Raw genomic sequence first — 15,122 nt, 5'->3', positions numbered from 1 at the left:
GGTCACCCTTGAATCTCTCCAGGTACCTTTTGCAAGAGGCTCCAGAAAGGACCATTCCCCCTAGCTGCAGTGTAGGGCATGTTCTTTACATCCTGTCCTGACTGGCCCAACGGCTACTGCACGAGCAATCTCTTATTTGACCTGTTCATAAGCTTGTTGTTTTTCAGGACTCCACTTGAAATTGTTTTTCTTCCATGTCACAAGGTAGGCTTACAGTCTGGCTGTACTCCAGGATATGCATCCTTCCAAAACCCAGGGCACCTAGAGAAATCCTGTGTTTCTTGCTGGTCAATGGGGACATAGCAGCTATCTTACTGATTGCAATCTGTTGGCATCCATCTTGCCATTTCACTCCTAGGAACTGAATTTCCTGGGCAGGTCCCTTGACTTTGTTTGATGGCAAAACCTGCCTTCAGAAGAATCTGGATTATTTTCCCCCCTTTCTCAAAAACCTCTTCTGCCGTGTTCCCACATACAATTATGTCATTAATGTACTGCAAGTGTTCTAGAGCCTCACCCTTTTCCAATGCTGTCTGGATCAGTCCATGGCAAATGGTGGAATTGTGCTTCCACCCCTGGGGCAGTCAGTTACAGGTGTACTGGACAACCCTCCACTTGAAAGTAAACTGTGGCCTGCACTCTGCTGCTAAAGGAATGGAGAAAAACACATTGGCAATGTTGATGGTGGCACCACTTTACTGCTTTGGACTCCAGCTCATACTGAAGTTCCAGCATATCCGGCACAACACTCAGGGGTGGTGCGACTTCATTCAGGCCACAATAGTCCTCTGTCAGGCTCTGTTCTCCATTAGACTTATTCACAGACCATATGGGGCTATTGAAGGGTGAGCAAGTCTCTCGACCACTCCCTGGCTCTCCAGTTAATGAATCATCTTATGGCTGCAGATCATGGAGTGTGAAGGTCCGCCCGACATGAACGGGTGACGAATGATTTTTGGGTGCAAAAATAACCAACAAAGGCACAGGGGTTTGCAGTAGCAAATCAACAAGATGGAATTTATTGATAATAACTACAGCTAAATATGCATTGGTTAGAGGATCCGGGGAAGAGAAGGATAGAATAAGGAAAAAGGAAGGAAAGAAGGTCAGGGAATGGGGTATAGCTACCAAGACGTGATGCCTTCGGGGTCCCGCCGCCGATGCTCGCTGGTACACGTCTTGGGGAGGCTCTCGGAGAGGCAGTCGAACCGAACCCCAGATATACTGTTCTTGGTTGGGGGAAGGGTGGCCGCAATTATGTTTCCATGGAGGGGAAAAGTCCATTGTTTTCATGGCCGAATGCTCCCAGGTACGTCTACTCTGGGCAGGTTCTCCCCCTTCCCTGAGTTGGGAGGGGGTACAGTCCCAGTCTCTGGAAGGAGGTTGCCAGGGGGGTGCCATGGGGGTGCCAATAGGGTGCCAGAGGGGTTCTTGGTTCTTTGATGAGGGGGTTCGCATTTCAGTTGGTCTGTCAAGGTGGTTGAAGACAGGCAAGAGGGGTCTTCTCTTGGAGTGGGGGGGGGAAGCCACCCCAGAGCTCAGTCCAGCCAGGCCTGAAGTTTGGAAGAAAGTCCAGTTCCATTGTTCAGAACAGGGCAGCATGCCCCTTCGAGTACAGCATGGCATGTTCTGCAGACATCATCTGTAAACGCACTAAATACGCATGAGACTTTCTTTCCCAACTGGCTCAACAGTTTTTAACCCTTCGGTGGTCCTTTTCTCATGACAATTGTGAGGCAAAAACTGAAGGATTTCCGGATGGACTTCCACACGACCACGTGACTCACGATTGTCTTGAGGAATCTTCATCAGCAGAGCTCTAGAGTATCTTCGAAACTCGTTGCACGTCGGTAGCATAACCCCGGAAAGGTAGGGATGACAGGAGAGAGGGGATAAAAGGGGAAGAGAAGGAAAAGAAAGAGAGAGGGAAAAGGAGAACCAATAAACATAAACATGATTAATATATTGATCATCATAACAATTTCAAAAAATGATTATTTTAACAATTTCAAAAAATATTAATCAATTAAACAATATCATTTGTTTGACAATTTCAAAATAATTAAAATGAACCATAAATAATCAAAACAACAAACAAATCATAGTATAATCATTGTCTTTAAAAATTATGTTCTAAAAAGTAAAGTAACTTTCTATAAATCATACTTATAATTAAAAAGTCATTCTAAAGCACATATGCTTGATTCATAATTGTTTCGTATCAAGTGTTTTGGGGACATCTATTGTATAGAGTACATCAGCTAAGCGGTGTGCATTGACTACAGTTGACAGTTTCTTAAGCTTTTTCATCATGTTCCAATTCAGAATGAATAGGGCTGCTGAAAAAATAAAGCCAAGCGTAACTAGGATCAAAAGAACAACAATTGGATGGCACACACTGTTCAGGGCATCTGTGGCAGTAGGTGACCACCCAAAGAGAGTATCCCACCACCTAGGCTCAGCATCCTGCTTTACCCTCTCCATAACCCGGTGTATCTGTCTCACGTTGTGATGACCAGTCACCAGAGTCTTCTGTCCGTTCTCCTTGATTTTCTCGAGGATGTCAACCAGGTCCTGATGGAGCAACAGTTGTCTCACGAGGGTGAGGTTCATTCCGATAGGAGTGGGCATCAGGTTCTGGACCAGTGTGTAGTTGGAATGCAATAGGTAGTGAGAGGTAACTGGAGCTTCGTAAGAGAAATCACATCCTACTATCTTAGTAAAGTTACAAGCACAAAAGTTTGAATGATTCTTTGTATCTACCACAACATCTTCTACAAAAACAGAATCACATGTCGTTCTAAAGCATGCACAGCCATTGCCTATGTATATAAGAACTGTCTGCGTATCCTCATGTGGACCAATCTCAAAATGACAGATGTTTTGCTCTGTGTCCAAACAGATATCCTGAGCTACAATTGCATTGCTTTCACAGATGAACCCTTGCTGTTCTCGGACAATACAAGTTTCCAGATTAACAGTTTGCCATTTGTCATCGACATGACGGGCCCATCCCCTGTATTCAGTAGGATAGAGAACAGCTCCGTCATGGTATAATCCTAATGCAATAACAGGGAAGACCAAACGTACAGAGGCATTGCGTATGGTTAAGACAAAAGCAGTGGCTGTGTTTGAAATGGGGTCATAGGTAAAGTTCACCAGGTTCCACCAGGATTGGAATTCTCTTTCAAATTCAGTGGCACTGTCCCAGATTATTTTCCGAATTTCTGTGGGGAAGGTGCCTTCTTCGCCCTCTCTTATAATTGCAGCAGAGACTGACTGCATCCACAGTTGTGCCTGGATACAGCTGAGGGCTAAGGAAACATTGTCTTGTGTGGCACTTAGTGCATCAATTATCAATTTGTGATCATTCACGTTCACTCTTTCCCAATTTGGCAAAATGTTTGACAGCAGCCATTGATGCATCCCTAAGGCTGACAGAGATGACCTCAGTGGTTGCTGCAATGTAGTCAGGTCTCTAGTTGTAGCAGCCAATTTGTTCATTAGTACTTCAGAATCAATGCTATTCAGAATTCCCAATCCTGTACCCACAACACCGGTCACGTCCCTTGGTGTTCTAGTTTTAAAAGAGCTTCGTTTCCGAAGCCAAGTGGTCCAGCCTTCAAAAGAAGTTTGCAGGAACGGAGAACAGGCTGGCTCAATATCTGAGACATTGCTCTGCATTAGCAATTTTACCTGTTTGAGAGACCATGCCGGATTGAACAATATTTGTTGTTGGCCAGTTTTCCTGATCACATAAGGTCCGATCTCGAAAATTATCGGGATGAGCATGACCGGTGGTACGGGTGAAGTGGTAACAGTGGTTTCAACATTTATTACAAATTTAAAAGAAAGGCCTTGAGTGTCCTTGGCCCAAGAACAAATTACCTCTGTAGTGTCAGTTAATGTAAAGCTGTACCAGCAATCCCGTACGCTTGGGTAGGTACAGATTCGCTTCTGTTCCTTTTCCCGATCGGTGGAAGCACTGATGGAGATTGCTTTGCTGTAATTAGACCCATTAACCATTCGACATCCAACACTAATTAGTTCACCTACTATTCCTTGAAGCTGCCAGGTTTTGCGTCTTTCCCATTCTTGTCTGGTGTACAACTTATCCTCATGCATAACTACCGTTAGCAAGTTCAGACCCGTGACGTCTCCCATAAATCCGGTGGATTGCAGGAAGGCTTGAGACCAGGGCCACTCGAAGGAGTTCCCTGCTGCCTCTGCCAATTGGGGTGTGACGTTAGGAAAAAGGCTCACACTTTGGGTCTGAGAGGGTGTACTCGGTGTGGGTTTTGGCACAGTGTTTATCTTAAATGTGTAAACCAAGCCTCTTAGTTCTAACGGACTAGCTGTGTCATTCTCCCAACGACATGTCACATAAGTGGGCTTGAACAAAACAAAACTGTACCAGCAATCAAGTGATTCATCATTACAATCTTTGGTAATTGCAACATTGGTGGTTTTGGTACTAGAAACATAACTACCAGCATGTTCCTGGCGGCAACACAGAGTAAGGGCACTTTCCATTTTGGAACACCCCCATTTCTTTGTGGGACACAATGGTGCTGAGGGGATGTCCAGATGATTCCTTCCACCTGCTTCCATGAAATTTCCAGTAATTATGATGGAGGTGGCTTTTTCATGGAGGGTTCCTTCCACTTTTCTGCATGTTACCACAATTGACTCACCAACCATTCCCGTCAGGGTTCTCATCAACTCATTCTGATCCCACCTCCACTCATTTGGGCAGTACACCTTGGAGCCATGCTGCACTAGGATTGCCAGGCTCGGGTAACGGCCCTTGGGATAGGTTCCAAGGGCACTGGTGTGCTGAACGATGGCTTCAGGCCACAGCTGCTCATCAGGGGGTTGTCCATGAAATTGTGGTAAAATGCAGAAAAGTATTAGCAAGGTTATCATGTTTTCAGACGATTCTCATGTCCCTCGGAGTTCACCTGTAAAAGCAAGAACAACAAAAAATCCTGCCACTGATAGGCAGAAAGGAGTTTAGAATGAGGGGATTATCCAGCGTGTGTGTATGCGGTGCTCTTTTCCAAGAGCATCAGAGGCTACCCATGCATATTTATTCAGAGGGGTTTTCAGCACAAGTGGTACCTCGCCCACCGTGGGGAGGTCCACTAAGACAGGTTGTCCAGGGTAATGTGATGGATTGTTTGCATCGTCAGGACCGTCCAGTGAAGGGATGATGCTTGGAGGTGTGGGGTAAAAGGCAGTAACTTTGGGGCAGCCATTCACTCCCCACCTGCTATTTACCCCTTTAACAGCTTCCCACAGCCGACAGTCCCAGCTTGCTTTCTGGGGCTTAAGAAACCGCTTTAAAAGGCCATTTGTCCTTTCCACGATCCCGTTAGCCTGAGGGTAGTAAGGAGCATGAAAGGTCCACTTTATGCCTTCGGCTCTGGCCCAATCTTGAACCACCTTGGCAGTAAAGTGAGACCCGTTGTCAGACTGAATTTCTTGCGGTTTTGGAAAGGTTCCAAACCACCCCTGCAAAGCTTTAACTGTATTGTCACCTGTGGCCCTTTTAAAAGCATCAGCTTGTACCAATCCAGATACAATTTCTACTCCTACCAACACAAAATGTTTACCTCCTGACTTCTTAAAAGGACCAATATAATCTACCTGCCACGCTTCCCACAAGCCTTTACCTTTTCTCAAATGCAGAGGGTCATCCTCTAAAGGATGCCTTTCCAGTCGCTTGCGGCACTGTTCGCAGGCCGATATGCATGTTTTACACATTTCTCTGGTGACTGGCCAGCCACGGGCGTGTGCTTCCTGATACAGATCTTTGGTACCTGTGTGCTGCCTTTTTACATATATGTTCTGGTTTGACATTGGCACAAGGCCAAATGCCCACATGAAAATACACCTTCTCTGGTGTCTGCTGTGAGATTTTGACCAGGAATAAACAAAGTAGGCTCTCACTTGAAAAAAAAGAAAAGTTTATTAACTAAACTACAAAAACAATTACTAAACTACACACAAAAGGAAAAAAAAAAAAAAGAAAAAAAAAGGAAAAAAAACACAAGGAAAATGAAACCTCACAAAAACACTCTCCTCCTCCTCCTCCACCCCAAATTCCCAATACAATACAATCCAAAATCCAATCTGGGTCCAGCACCACCCTTTAGAATGCTCAACTTCAGTTCCTCAAGAGAAGAGGGAGTCCTTCCATGTGTCGTGGTGGCCTTTTCCGTCCTTGTTCCGGTGCTCTCACCACCGGACCAGAATCAGGGCTGCTTCCAGGGTTGTCCTTTTAAGGAGACTGTGTCCAGTTCCAGAAAAGCTCAGTCTCTCACCTCTGGGACATCTGTTCCCCCCATATTTTATATACCCCCTGGGGCCGAGGAGTACCCACACTGAATCTTCTTTGGCTCTGGGACATTTCTCCCCCTGGTCTCAGTCTCTGTATTCCAGGGGAACATAGCTCTGTCCATGGCTACACAAAAGAGTCCAGCATCAAATGTCACTCCCTCTTCTCCATCTTTCCAACATCTCTCAGTCTCTCTCTCTGGTCCAGACCTTCATCACCCACTCACCTCCTTCGTCCTCCTCCACTCTTATCTCTCGTCTAGGAAGGGTTAGTGTTCTGTGAAATTTTCATTGTCCAAAAAAGTGTTAAAAACTCCTCCAAGCGGCTGGACTCCTGGCTGCACCCCCCCCCACCATCTCCTCAGCCGGGCTGCCTGCTGCCAGCACATGTTTACTGCTTTCAAGGTAACGGCACCCAAACACCGGCTGCACTTTCTCTGTCTGTCTCCAAAGGGGGGGGGGGGGTGGGAGAACAGGCTGCCCATTGCTTCCCGGCATTTCTTTATGTTCTTCCTTCCACCCTTGGGGCCAGGCCTATCTCTCCCAGGCTGGGCCGCATGGCTTTTCCCCTCCCCCAGCCCAGCCAGCAACTGGGCCGGGGGAGAGACTCAACTCCTTCACCGCCGGAAATCCAAAGAGGAACTGCCAGCAGGAGAGCCCTGCTTTTACCCTGTGTTCTCGGAGGTGGACCCAGTGCCCAGTGATTAAGCCAGGTGGCAATATTCAAATCTGAGCACTCATTGGCCCAATCCACACAGCATCCCAGAAATCCTGTTTCCGGGTCAAACCATGACAATGTAACCATTCTAACAGTTGATTCCAATCCTCTGAAATAGTTTCTTTTTTCAGGGGGCTAAGCCTTGCTAGTTCATCAATTCTGTTGTTCCATTCACCTGCTTGATTCCCATCAGTTTGATGAGAAGCTACCCAACTGACCAGAAAGTTTCCTTTACTGGCGATTTCTAGGATTTCTTTCCATTTATCTTTCTGCCACACTGGGTTTCTGTTAACTTCCCAGTCATTCTGTTGCCAGAAAGGGAGCCACTCAGTGCAGCCTTTGTATACCGCATATGAATCAGTATAGATGTAAACAGGAGAAGTGTTTTGTGCCTCACACTGGAAAACACTCCAGAGGGCTATGATTTCTCCTACCTGAGCGCTGCCCTCCCCTTCTGTGATAATCTTTTCACCAGATGAAATATGTAAGGCAGCCGCCTTATATTTCCAAATTTTTCCTTCCCGCTTTGAGGAAGCATCAGTAAACCAACAGTTTGCTGCTATTTCAGGTGAGAATGGTGGTGCTACTTTGATTACAGAAGCAGGTTTGTCTTGGCTACTATCCAGGCTCTCAGTGTCTTGTATTGCCAAGAATTTTGCAGCACCTTCTGTGACAGAAAAGCTATTGCAGTAATACTCTATTTGAGCATACCATTTCCTGACTGATGACTTTTGGGCTATGCCGTCAGGTGGAGGGGTCTCGTTCGTGACAGCTTTAATTACCTTGAAGGGACCTCTCAAGATGATAGCTTGCTGCCGTGTGATCTTCTCTACTTCAATGAGAGCTAAGCTAACCACAAACAATCCTTTTTCCCAGGTAGTGTATCTTTTTTCAGCATCTTTAAAACCACGGGAAAAGAAGGTGACAGGCCTTGTTGGACCCTCAGGACCTCGCTGCCAGATGTGTATTGATAGTCCTGAGGAGGCAAATCCCCATTCTACTTGGAAAGGGTCTTTAGGGTGAATGGGCCCCAATGCCTGATGTGCAGTGGCTTCAAAAATCAGTAATTGGAGTGCTTCCTCCTGAGAAGGAGTCCAATCCCATTTGATTCCTTTTCTCAGTAAATTGTAAAGGGGCCTAGCAATGATTGAGAAATCTGGGATGTGTTTCCTCCAGAATACCAGCAGTCCTAAGGCTTGCTGGAGGTCTTTTTTGTTTTCAGGCATTTTCATCTGCTCTAGAGAAGTTAAAGTGTCAGGTGGGATGCATGTGCTGCCAGATCTCCACCAATTTCCCAGGAATTTTACTTCCTGAAAAGGCTTTTGAATTTTCTCTGAGGGAATCTTTAAATCAAGGCTCTCCAGATGAGAGATTATATTCTGCTGGAGGTCCCCCACCTCCTTAATTTCCTCTCCTCCTACCAAAATGTCATCAATGTATTGGTACACAGCTACAGTGTCACGTTTAGGTATTTTTTCTAATTCCTTAGCTAAAGCATGGTGTGCTAGTGTTGGAGAGTGTTTGTATCCCTGAGGGAGTCTGGTGAATGTGTACTGTTGTCCCTCCCATGCGAATGCGAAGCGATCCATGTCCTCTGGCTGTATAGGTATCATGAAGAACATGTCTTTGACATCTATGGTTGCCATGATTGTGTGAGCTTTTTCTTGTATTGATGTTATTAATTCAGCTAAATTTGGCACTGCTGCAGTCAGAGGATCAGTGTTGGCATTCAGCCTACGGTAATCAACTGTAAGCCTCCACTTCCCGTTAGGCTTTCGGACTGGCCACACGGGTGAATTGTATGGGGAGTGTGTATTAATAATTATTCCTTGATCACGCAATTCCTGAATAACTGGTTTGATGCCTTCGCTAGCTCCAGAAGGCAAGGGATACTGTTTCACATTGATTGTTTTACTGTAAGGCAGTGCGGGTGCGGTCTGAAGCAGTCTAATGTTAAGTGGCGGAGTGCCAAAAGACCACAAGAAACCCTCGGTGTCTTCCCACTGCCTTCCTGAGAGGACATCCATCCCTAGCAGATTATTCGGTATGTCCCCAATTACCATTTTGACAACCAATTGATTTTCTTCTCCAGGGAGTGTTATTTTGACTAAAGCAATATTCATGGGTTCTATGGTTCCTAAAGCATTAAGAACGCAGCATTGCCTTTTTGTTGGAACAACTCCACACTTCTGGGCATCTCTGTGTGTTAGTGCAGAAATCTGGGCTCCCGTATCAACAATGTAGGTTACCAGAACTTTTTTGGGGCCCGTGATTGCTGTAATTAACATGTCTCCTGATTTATTTTTTGTGAGCATTCGTAAGTAAACCCAACCTCCACCCCTTCGCTCACCTGTAAGCGGTGGAGATACTAGTTTCCCGAAAGCTCTGTTGGTGAAAATTCACTGTTTGTGTTTTGGGGTACGGGTGGGTGGGCAGTTATGTTGCTTAGGCTCTGTGAAAGAAGTTGCAAAAAAATTACTTCCGGCTTACTGCTGGTGCTTTTCAGGAGACACGCAGCCAGGGTTTCACTGTCCAAGTTCTGTGAAAGAAACTGAGAAAGAGTTAATTTTGGGTCACTGGCTGTGTTCTGCGGGAGGGGCTGAGACGCAGCCTCACTGCCCAGGTTACGAGGGAGAAACTGGGGAAGGGTTAACTTTGGCTCATTGCCTGTGTTCTGTGTGAAAGACTGTGATGTATTGTGTGTACTGAACTGTGTATTGGTAGGAGTATTTGTTAGTTTCTGGTGAGGGAGGGGGATCGGGGCACTGGGCTGGGTATTTGTTTTTCTAAAATTCCAGTTAGTTATGATTTTCTGCAATTTTTCAAGTGGTAGACCATCCATTATGTCCCGGGGAACCCCTTTCTTTATTCCCAGCATCCACCAGCGTTGTCTGTTGGAAATCTGTTTCCCTGGTTCTGTGTTTTCAGTGTTAGGGGTTCCCATAAACCGGACACCTTTTGTTTTTTCTGATTTTTCTTCCAGGGTTTTTACAGGCCCATACTGTCTACAATAGTTTATTAAATCAACTGCTACCTCACTCCATGTCCAAATCTTGCGGCTGCTGCTAGATGTGTCAGATGGTGTTGTGGGTGTCTGTGTTGGTGTATAGGGTGAAGGTGCAGTGTCAGTGGACTCAGACTGATCAGTGGAGTTGTTAAGAAATCTTTCTAGTCTATCTATTGGGCTTAGAGCCATAACTGTTTTTTGAATAGTGATTGCTGTTGATTTCAATGTTTCTGGAAGCCCACGAATTAAAGGGGTCATAATTTCAGGCTTCACAGGCAATTGCATTGGGGATTCAAAACCAGGAATTAATTTTTTCTCATGAATCATTTGCAAACATGCAGCTTTTTGTACACTTTCTAGGATTTGGTCAGGGGTAGTGGCAATTGCTAAGGGATCACCCCTTTCCAGGGGATTTATTCCCCCGGCCCAATAGGCTGCACGTTGTGTTAGAGACCAGGCATCACGCTTATCTCCTGTTGTTAGGAAAACACCATGTCCCCAGTAACCACTGGCCTCTTGTCCAGTTAACTTAATCTGGTCTCCGCCAGTGAGGGACACACGGAACACATATTCCGTTTCTGATTCGTGGGGGAGGCGACCGAATTCCTTTTTTAGTTTAGCTAATTCGGTAGCACTGAATGGTGTTTGTTTGGTTGTTATGTGGGGATCCATGTCTTCATCATTAATGTAATTGTATTCAGTTTTAATAAAAGGTCTCAAATGAGGACAACAATTTTCCCCACAATTTTTAACTGTTTCAGATTCTTTGTAAGAATAGTTTTGTTTAGCTGCCTCAATTTCTTTGTAAGGATAAATCTTTTTAATGGAAGGTGTTACCTTTTCTTCCTCCTCTGTAGAGGAGTTGATTTTGTGTATGGTTTTGGTGTGTTCTTCCCTAAGGGCAGCTCGCAGCTTATAAATTTCATTTCTGTCCTCATTTAACTGTTTTTGCAAAATTTCAACCAAATTTTGAAGGGAATCTATAATTACCATTTCCTCAGTTCTCCGTTTACAGCGGTTTTCTATGGCTGCAGTAAGACATGCTCCAAGGACTGAGCAAAGAATGCTTTTATTTTTACCCATTTTGAATTTTGATTCATGTTGCAGAGAACATATTCTATCAATGATATTTTCCAAATTAAACCAATTGTTCTCTGCCCAATTTTCTCCGCCAGATGACGGTTTGGCATTGTGTTTAGCAAGCAACGTGTAAAAATCAGCTTTTGCTTTAGGATTGAGATTTTCACTCATTTTGTGTGAAGGGACTAGGACTATACCAGGGAGCTAATTTGCTAACTCAAGTTATACAGACTTTTTGTTCTACTCCGTCTCCCTAGATAGCTGAAGAAACCAAATCTGTCTGGAAGGCACTGTTTTAATTGCTTCAGATTGTCCCTTCCTTTCCAGACAGTCTAGATACACTCACACACACACAAAAATATTTTCTTCGTGAGGGGACCAGAAACCTAGAACAGGGAAAAAGCCACTCAGCCTTCGCTGGGCCGCCCCTCACTCCCTGTATAGGTGAAGCGACAATATCTGTCTAAAAGGCACTGCTAAATTACTTCAAGTCTGCCCCTTCCCTTTTAGACAGTCCAGGTACACAAAATAAAAAATACAGCAGTAAAAAAACAGTAACAGGTTCAAATTCAGCTCAAATACAACAGTAACAGGTTCAAATTCAACTCAAATACAACAACAACAGGTTCAGATTCAACTCAAATACAACAACAACAACAGTATCAATATCAATATCAGTAACAGCATCAATATCAGGATCAGGAGAAGTATCAGTGTCGGTGTCCATGCCAGTAAGATCAGTAACAAAAGTGACAGTAACAGTTTCCCCTGTTTTGCACCGAAAAACCTTTTGTGTCAATTCCGGAGCCTGTGTGCTCAATCGAGCGTGAGATTTGGCTTTGGTGTATGCAGTCTGCAAGAGCTTACATACTACACAAAACCTGCAAAATCTCACTGGCTACTGGAATCCTTGTCCATGACGTCAATTATGTGAAGGTCCGCCCGACATGAACGGGTGACGAATGATTTTTGGGTGCAAAAATAACCAACAAAGGCACAGGGGTTTGCAGTAGCAAATCAACAAGATGGAATTTATTGATAATAACTACAGCTAAATATGCATTGGTTAGAGGATCCGGGGAAAAGAAGGAGAGAATAAGGAAAAAGGAAGGAAAGAAGGTCAGGGAATGGGGTATAGCTACCAAGACGTGATGCCTTCGGGGTCCCGCCGCCGATGCTCGCTGGTACACGTCTTGTGGAGACTCGGAGAGGCAGTCGAACCGAACCCCAGATATACTGTTCTTGGTTGGGGGAAGGGTGGCCGCAATTATGTTTCCATGGAGGGGAAAAGTCCATTGTTTTCATGGCCGAATGCTCCCAGGTACGTCTACTCTGGGCAGGTTCTCCCCCTTCCCTGAGTTGGGAGGGGGTACAGTCCCAGTCTCTGGAAGGAGGTTGCCAGGGGGGTGCCATGGGGGTGCCAATAGGGTGCCAGAGGGGTTCTTGGTTCTTTGATGAGGGGGTTCGCATTTCAGTTGGTCTGTCACGGTGGTTGAAGACAGGCAAGAGGGGTCTTCTCTTGGAGCGGGGGGGGGAAGCCACCCCAGAGCTCAGTCCAGCCAGGCCTGAAGTTTGGAAGAAAGTCCAGTTCCATTGTTCAGAAAAGGGCAGCATGCCCCCTTCGAGTACAGCATGGCATGTTCTGCAGACACCATCTGTAAACACGCTAAATACGCATGAGACTTTCTTTCCCAACTGGCTCAACAGTTTTTAACCCTTCGGTGGTCCTTTTCTCATGACAATTGTGAGGCAAAAACTGAAGGATTTCCGGATGGACTTCCACATGGAGTCTCAGTTCATGCAGTATTGCTGACACTGCCCTGTTGTGGTGGTGATCGGTATCTGTTTTTCTTCAACTCTCAGGAGTCCTACAATAGAAGAGTCCTCTGAAAGACCAGGCAAGTTGTTAAACTGTCTAATATCTTCTGTCCCCACAGCAGCTATCTCAAAAGCCCACTGATGTCCCTTTGGGTCTTTGAAATACCTACTCCTGAGGTAATCTAGGCAAAGAATACATGGGGTCTCTGGACCAGTCACAATAGGTTGTTGCTTCCACTCCTTCCCAATCAAGTTCACATAAACTTTAAATAGAGTCAACTGCTGAGAACCCCCCTATCACCCCAGCAATAGAAACAGGTTCTGCTCCCATGTACTGATGATATCAGAGTACACTGTATGGCAGTATCAACCAGAGCCTTGTATTTTTGTGCTTCAGATGTGCCAGGCCATCAGATACATACAATCCAATAGACCAAATTTTCCCTGGCCTCTACCTGGCTAGAGGCAGGGCCCCTCTGGTTCTGGCCACCGTTCCCTCCCTGCGCATACATTCTGAAGGTCCCTTCAAGGGGATCAGACATATCATCCTCCATTCTGTTATGCCTAGCAGCTCAGTCACTGGAAACTGGATCTACATTCATTCTGTAGAACTCCCTCTTCTAGTAGTTTCCTCTTTCGGCTTACACACCCGCTCTACTAGGACACAATTACATTTTCCATCCCATCTTCTCATGTCTTCCTGTTGTGGGTTGATGCTGGCCAGATGCCAGGCACCCACAAAAGCTACTCACCCACTCCTCTGCAACTGAACAGAGAAGAGAAAATATAATGAAAAGTTCATGGGTTGAGATAAGGACCAGGAGAAATCACTCATCAAATACCATCACAGGCAAAATAGTCTCAACTTAGGGGATATAAAGTGAATTTATTAATAACAAAATCAGAGCAGGATAATAAGAAGTAAAATAAGCCCTTAAAAGCACATTCCTCCCACCCCTCCCTCCTTCCCAGCTCTACATCCTACCCTGGGGTTGCAAGGAGATGGAATGGGGCTTATGGTCAGTTCATCAGCTGTGGTTTCTCCTGCTGCTCAGGAAGAGGAGTTGTTTCCCTGCTGCACTGTGGGGTCCTTCCACAGGAGACAGTTCTCCGCTAACTTCTCCAACGTGAGTTCATCTCACAAGCAACAGCTCCCTGCAAATTGCAGCAGCGTGAGCCGATTCCACAAGCAACAGTACCCCTCAAACTGCTGCAGTGTGGGTCACTCTTACCATGGGGTGCAGTCCTTCAAGGACAGGCTGCTCCAGCATAGGAACCAGGCCCCTTTCTCCACAGGTGTCCTACAGGATCACAGCCTCCTCCAGGCATCCATTTGGTCTGGCATGGGGCTCCTCCCCTGGCTGAGGATGGATCTCTTCATCCCCGTGGATCTCCATGGGCTGCAGGGGGACAGACTGCTTCATCGTGGTCTTGAGACAGAGTAGAGATCCATTCTGAATTAGGTAAAGTGTCTGGCAGTGGTGAAAAGTCTGTGAGGCCAAAGCTGAAGGAAAAACTCGCATGCCGAGACAGCAAGGAGACAGAGAAAGAAAAACAGAAAAGACCACGAGGTCAATTTGCCCCCAACCTAGGAATTCCTTTGATAAAGAAGAACTGGCAATAAATGTCACACGGAATGAATATGTATGAACCTATTGTGAAACTGTATGCATATGCATTTGGAATAGGGATAAAAGGAGGCCTGAGATCTTCAGAGGTACGCATGCCTTTTGAGGAGAATTTTCTCCGTATGCGTCCGGCGCTGTAAATAAACATACCGAGCTTTACAACTTATATAAAGTTGTGAGGTTTCTTCTTTTCTCCGCAAAACAGTCGGCACCACAGCCTGAAGAGGAATCTTGGCTACAATATCTGGAGCACCTCCTCCCCCTCTTTCTCCACTGACCTTAGTGTCTGCATAGTTGTTCATCTCACATGTTCTCACCCTGCCCTTCTCTGGCTGGAATTAAAACTGCACCCCAACCTTAGTTTTGAATTTCTTCTTAAATATACTATCACAGAGGCATTACTGCCATTCTTAATTGGCCCAGCCTTGGCCAGTGGCACGTCCATCTTTGGAGCCATCAGGGATTGGCTCTGCCAGACATGGCAGAAGCTTCTAGCAGGCTTCTCACAAAAGTGATTTCTGTGGCTCACACA

At 45.6% G+C, this 15,122-nt stretch overlaps 1 protein-coding gene across 1 annotated transcript; it reads right to left on the bottom strand.

Moving 5' to 3' along the window:
• Positions 1-1,124: 1,124 nt before the first annotated feature.
• Positions 1,125-14,386, bottom strand: LOC141726800 (uncharacterized). Its single transcript, XM_074531869.1, has 6 exons — positions 14,268-14,386; positions 10,192-10,959; positions 9,824-10,122; positions 4,132-4,226; positions 2,506-2,574; positions 1,125-1,229 (listed from the first exon to the last, which is right to left on the bottom strand). Exons 1-6 carry the CDS (start codon positions 14,384-14,386, stop codon positions 1,125-1,127), a joined length of 1,455 nt encoding a protein of 484 aa, XP_074387970.1.
• Between the last annotated feature and the right edge of the window lie 736 nt (positions 14,387-15,122).

The sequence above is a fragment of the Zonotrichia albicollis genome, chromosome W, assembly GCF_047830755.1.
Source record: "Zonotrichia albicollis isolate bZonAlb1 chromosome W, bZonAlb1.hap1, whole genome shotgun sequence".
In the NCBI taxonomy this organism is placed as follows: domain Eukaryota; kingdom Metazoa; phylum Chordata; class Aves; order Passeriformes; family Passerellidae; genus Zonotrichia; species Zonotrichia albicollis.
The sequence above is the reverse complement of the archived record's forward strand: the minus strand, read 5'-3'. Positions and strand labels throughout refer to the sequence as shown.

Excerpts from the sequence above, each read along its gene's own strand:
- LOC141726800 (XM_074531869.1), bottom strand. The coding sequence starts at position 14,386 with ATGAAGCAGTCTGTCCCCCTGCAGCCCATGGAGATCCACGGGGATGAA. Across the intron at positions 10,123-10,191 it reads AACTCCACTGATCAGTCTGA|CAGCAGCCGCAAGATTTGGA; the intron begins GTCCACTGACAC and ends TGACACATCTAG. Across the intron at positions 4,227-9,823 it reads AAAAACAAATACCCAGCCCA|AGGCAGCAGGGAACTCCTTC; the intron begins GTGCCCCGATCC and ends CCCAATTGGCAG.